The sequence below is a fragment of the Agrilus planipennis genome, unplaced genomic scaffold (assembly GCF_000699045.2).
Source record: "Agrilus planipennis isolate EAB-ADULT unplaced genomic scaffold, Apla_2.0 scaffold168, whole genome shotgun sequence".
Taxonomy (NCBI): domain Eukaryota; kingdom Metazoa; phylum Arthropoda; class Insecta; order Coleoptera; family Buprestidae; genus Agrilus; species Agrilus planipennis.
The window spans coordinates 619,533-624,532 of NW_020442443.1; the positions used below are offsets into that span (position 1 = coordinate 619,533).

The 5,000-nt window shown below is 34.7% G+C and overlaps 1 protein-coding gene across 1 annotated transcript in view; it reads right to left on the bottom strand.

The window, feature by feature from the left end:
- Positions 1-5,000, bottom strand: part of LOC108740077 (nitric oxide synthase, salivary gland) — a 182,566-nt gene that overhangs the window by 130,647 nt on the left and 46,919 nt on the right. The window contains exon 2 of the mRNA XM_025980368.1: positions 3,803-3,942. Coding sequence (XP_025836153.1) covers positions 3,803-3,942 — 140 coding nt within the window. The remainder of the gene's footprint in view (positions 1-3,802; positions 3,943-5,000) is intronic.

Consider the following 5,000-nt stretch of genomic DNA (forward strand, 5'->3'; position numbering starts at 1 on the left):
TTTATCGCAAAATTCTATCAGCCTATCTCCCCTATCATTTCTATTGCCTAATCCAAAAGAACCTGCTATTGCACCCACTTTACCTTCACCTATTACTGCGTTGAAATCTCCTAAAACTATTAGGTTGTCCTGTCCTTTCACTAAACTTAACACGTCTTCTATACCTGCATAAACTGCTTCTACGTCTTCATCATTGTAAGATGATGTAGGCATGTAGACCTGCACTAATACGGTTCTTACCGGCTTTGAGTTTAATTTAACCATAACTATCCTATCGCTTTTTTGTAAATAACTTTCTACAGTCTGCCCTACTTTCCTACGCATTACAATTCCTACCCCCGAATTACCTTCTACCGATCCTGTATGTATTACTCTAAAGTCCCCACTCCAGAAGTCTCCAGCTTGGGGCCAACGGACTTCACTTATACCTACTATATCTAATTCTAATCTATCCATCTCTATTTTTAAATTGTCTAATTTTGCTACTTGCTCCATTGTTCTAACATTCCACGCTCCGACTCGTGAAACATTGCACCTATCCCTGTTGCACTTATTCATGACATCCCGCGAGGTAGTCCCCGCCCGGACATCCGAATGGGGGACTAGTTTATGTCCGGAGTGCTTTACCCCAGAGGAATGAATCGTAGTAATGATAAAGGTGTTCATTTTACTAATAGTGACCTTCTAAATAGCTCAAACGCGAATCTAATAAATAGTAGTTCTCAATTATTTGAGTCTATTGAAATGTTAATTTAAATTCAGCGCCTTCTAATGTAATTTCCTAGTTTGTTAGTTTGCTATAGTTACTATATATTAATAAATAATACTATTCCGTGACACTACGAGTAGAGTGCATAAAATTGTAATTCTATTACAATAAACGTTTATTCTCATAAAAACCTACTTCCACTTATTCAAAATAATTCAACACTAATATTATGCGAAATTAATTTAATTTCTACTACTGAACACTACCTTAGTTTAACCTCATGCGCTACTAGATTTAGTCTTCAATTTTTGGAAACACTATTATAAAAGTTTGCATGCTATTTTCATCATTATAAGCACAAATGGTTAACAGAATGCAAAACTTAGGGCGGTTATTTCTTGGGAATCTTATATATTGCCTGAACCGCCACATTACGTGATACGGTGTATAATTAGGTTAGGTTAGGTTACATATTTTCGTTGCTGGTGATGTAATCTTTCGTAGCAGTAGTGCGCAAAGGTACCGGGTTCGATTCCCGGCGAGAGCGTGATAGCAGTAACAATTTTTCCTCATTACTTTGAGGTTATCTATAGTGACGAAAAATTAATAATCAATTAATGGATAAATTAAAGGATCAATGGTTTACCCGTTTAACTTGTTTTGTATCTACATATACTTTATATTTCCGTCAACACCAGCCTTGGGGTAGGTAACATTGTTATATGCATTTTCCAAAGCCGTCGTTTTCATATTACTGAACATAACGCTGGTAAGTAATTGCCTTAGAATCAAACAATGTTGTCTAAAGGACAATATTACAAAATTCCATCGAAGCCGGCTCGGAGTACTAAAGGACTTTTGATTTCACTTTACAGAATGTTGAGCTTTGAGGTTGTTGCTAATAAAGACGAGAATGTGAACGGAAGACAGCCAAAGACAATGGAATTTTAAGTATAACATTACTATACTAATGTAAATTTAAATATTGTAAAACATCAGCAAATTGCTTTATATTCACTCAATCTACAATAGGTCACTGAAACTGTTTATAATTACAGTAATATGGTTATTTTTTTTGAGGTGCTGTATACTTAAATACTAAAAACAATTAATATTTATCATCACTACACACCAAAGAAATTGCTGCTGCTGCTTAGTCAAAATGTTTACTTTCTCGCTATTCGCAACGTCTTGAATGGCCTGTCATTTATTGTGCATATTGCCATGCTTATTTGTTAACTTACACAGGGTGTGTTCCAAAATATAACCCAGCATACTGGCCAATGCTAATAACGTCATGAATCGACGCCATATTGTACTGGTGTGCCACCATATTGCACTGGTGAGACAAGTGTGATGTAGTAGTATATCAAACGGGCGTGTGTGCATTGAGGAATTTTTTGTTGTAGGAAACTTTAATTACATTTGGAGCAAAATTGTTGTAAACGAGCACAAACACTATTCTTAGTATGTCATCAATTTGACGTAAACGCACTGACGTCATCAACACTGGCCAGTATGCTGGGTTATATTTCGGAACACACCCTTAATACGAATTTGTTATACCTTGTTTCAAACCAAATATACTATATGTATATATAAAGCTGTAATATTCAATCTTCGAAATCGCAGTCCAAGCTCATCATCATCATAAGGTCATCAGTCCTAAGACTGGTTGGACACGTACCTCCACTCTTTCCTATCCTGAGCTAAACTTCGCATTTCCCTAAAACTAGAACAACCCACATCCTTAACTATTTGCGAACAGTAATCTAATCTAGGTCTACCTCCAAGCTATGGAGAGTAAATGTAAGGAGAAATATCTCATATGGAGGAATAGTTGAAAAAGTGTCAAGCTTTAAGTAGTAAACTACAGTTCAAAAATCCTCCAAAATGGCGGTAACTTAGGCAGAAGGTATGAATGTAGCAGTTGTTGACGGATTGAAGTATGCCGAGTTAAAAGTTTAATATTTTCGGTGAGTAAAATACTTAGTGACAATCCAGGATATCAAACCTCAACTATTTACGTAGTTCAAAGTAATTTTGTCCTTGTTTATTTTATATCTTATTCTAATAACCTTTGACAATTTATTTGAAATTTAGCTTGTTGCTACTGTGGCGCCACCCTAATTTAACGCAGTTTGACGGACACTTTTTCACTGCAGAGATAGCACTCTTCTACTCTCCATATTTCGGGAGTTGCTTTCGAAATGTTGCAAACCTAAGTGACCGTTGAGCGTGACATAATAGTGACATATTACCAAAGTACCATATTTGAACGCGCAACTTTTATACATATGACATCTGCTGTAACAATTGTGAACCTGCTAGTATAATTATTCATTCCCAAAGGCGTTTGGAATTAAGTCAATCAAAGAAACAACATGAAAATATGCTCAAACAATTGAGAAAAAGGGAGCAGTATAACATTTTGGGTATGCAGCAGCAAACGGTAATATCCCAAATTGGCGTAAAAAGACTGCCTTGAAAAAAAGTTGGAATTCATTGTTACCCGAACTATGATACGATTTGCTTAGCCCAAACTGATTGTTCTGAGTTTGATACCGACCAAACTCGATTTCAGAACCTATTAGTTTTGCCTAGGATAAAGTTAAATTTCGAATCACATATACTTAAACTAACTATAATTTCACTTTCCAGAGGTGCATAACATTAAAAGAGCAACAAACATTACTACTTACTACCATACTAATTATATTGGGGTTAGTTTAGATTATCCTCATCGGACAAAGAAATATAGTTCGGTTTGGGCAATGGTAGTTTATGGTGAAATAGAATTTAGTTTGTAACACTTCAGGACAAACCAGTTGTCACTGTCACTCTTCGGATAAGCTTTTTTTGCATAGGTAAAACCAGTTTACTTTCAAATCGGGTCCCTCTCAAATTTGGATTCACCATTTCACGTAGTTGTTGACTTCAGTTGTTCAGATTCAAAACACGTACATTTAGTTTACTGAGCATTGTATTTTCATTAATTATGAATTACATTATTTTGGCACAGAGAATGACTGCGCCTCGTTCAATAAAAATTTTTGTTTGGTTTCTGAAATATCACCTATACAATAGACTTACCTTCGGATGGATAGGAAATATTGATCCAAAAACTCTTTGGCATGCTTTAGTGTTTCTTCAGGTGATCTTGCGACACTGGAATGCTTTGGATTTTGGTTCATTAAACTACCCATGCATACATTGGGTGAACAGGAGATATTCTGAAAGAAAAGAAAAACAATGAGAATGATTCGCGACAATTCGTTACTTAGTTTACACAATTAGATTAGAGGCGGATTAAATGTCGAGAGCGATTTAGGCAAACACCTCATAGCGGCCATAGATTACACAAGTCTGCGAATTCTTTTTTTTTGAAGTTTTTTTCTTAAATTGTTAATATTTGTCGTAATTGTCTTAAAAGTAATAGAAAACGAAATTCATATGGTGTATACACGTCACATTAACCCATAAATGCTTAGAGAACACATTTCCATTTGAACCCTTGCCACGTAATGAGTGCGACGAAAAAATATTCGATAACCAGTGTTTCTATGTTTTTAACGATGCTCTTTTCGATGGCGTTGGTTAAAAATACCTCTAGCAATATTAAAGCATGGAAAGATTGAAAATAAACAAAAAAAACAATTGGTTTTTTTCTTAAAAAGTAATCTTTTGTGTCCTTACGACTTTTTTATATGCTTAAAATTTACATAGATCATGACCTCGATATCTAAATATGAAATAATCACCGTTGGTCAAGTCGAAATGTCTTTACAAACTGTTTCATCAAACCAAGTATAATTTAAAGTGGTGGAAGCAATACTTTTTCGGGATCTTTCAAACTCGTATTGATGACATTTTTCACTCCGCATTGCATTCTAATTTGGACATAGAAATACCGAATAACAATGATTTTGATTTACCATAATTCCACTGTCTTAACACTTCAACACATAACCGGTATATTTTATCGTAACCCAGTGTTTATCTTGGTGACACAACTTCATTCTGAAGTAAGCTTAATAAGCATTTTTTACAAAGTCTGTTATATTCAATCTTTGCTTAACTATTGTCTATTGTCCGCAAATGTAAAAAAATACATTTGAATTGTTTTTACAACTCCGAGAAGCTATAGTTAAAGATAAATGAAACACAATCTTTTATTACACGTTAATATTATATCTCTCTCAATAATGGCGCGCTATAAACTATTTTTTTTTCAGGCGGTGTAAACGACTGTAGTTACTTTCAGACTATCTAAAATAAAGTAAAAGACAAT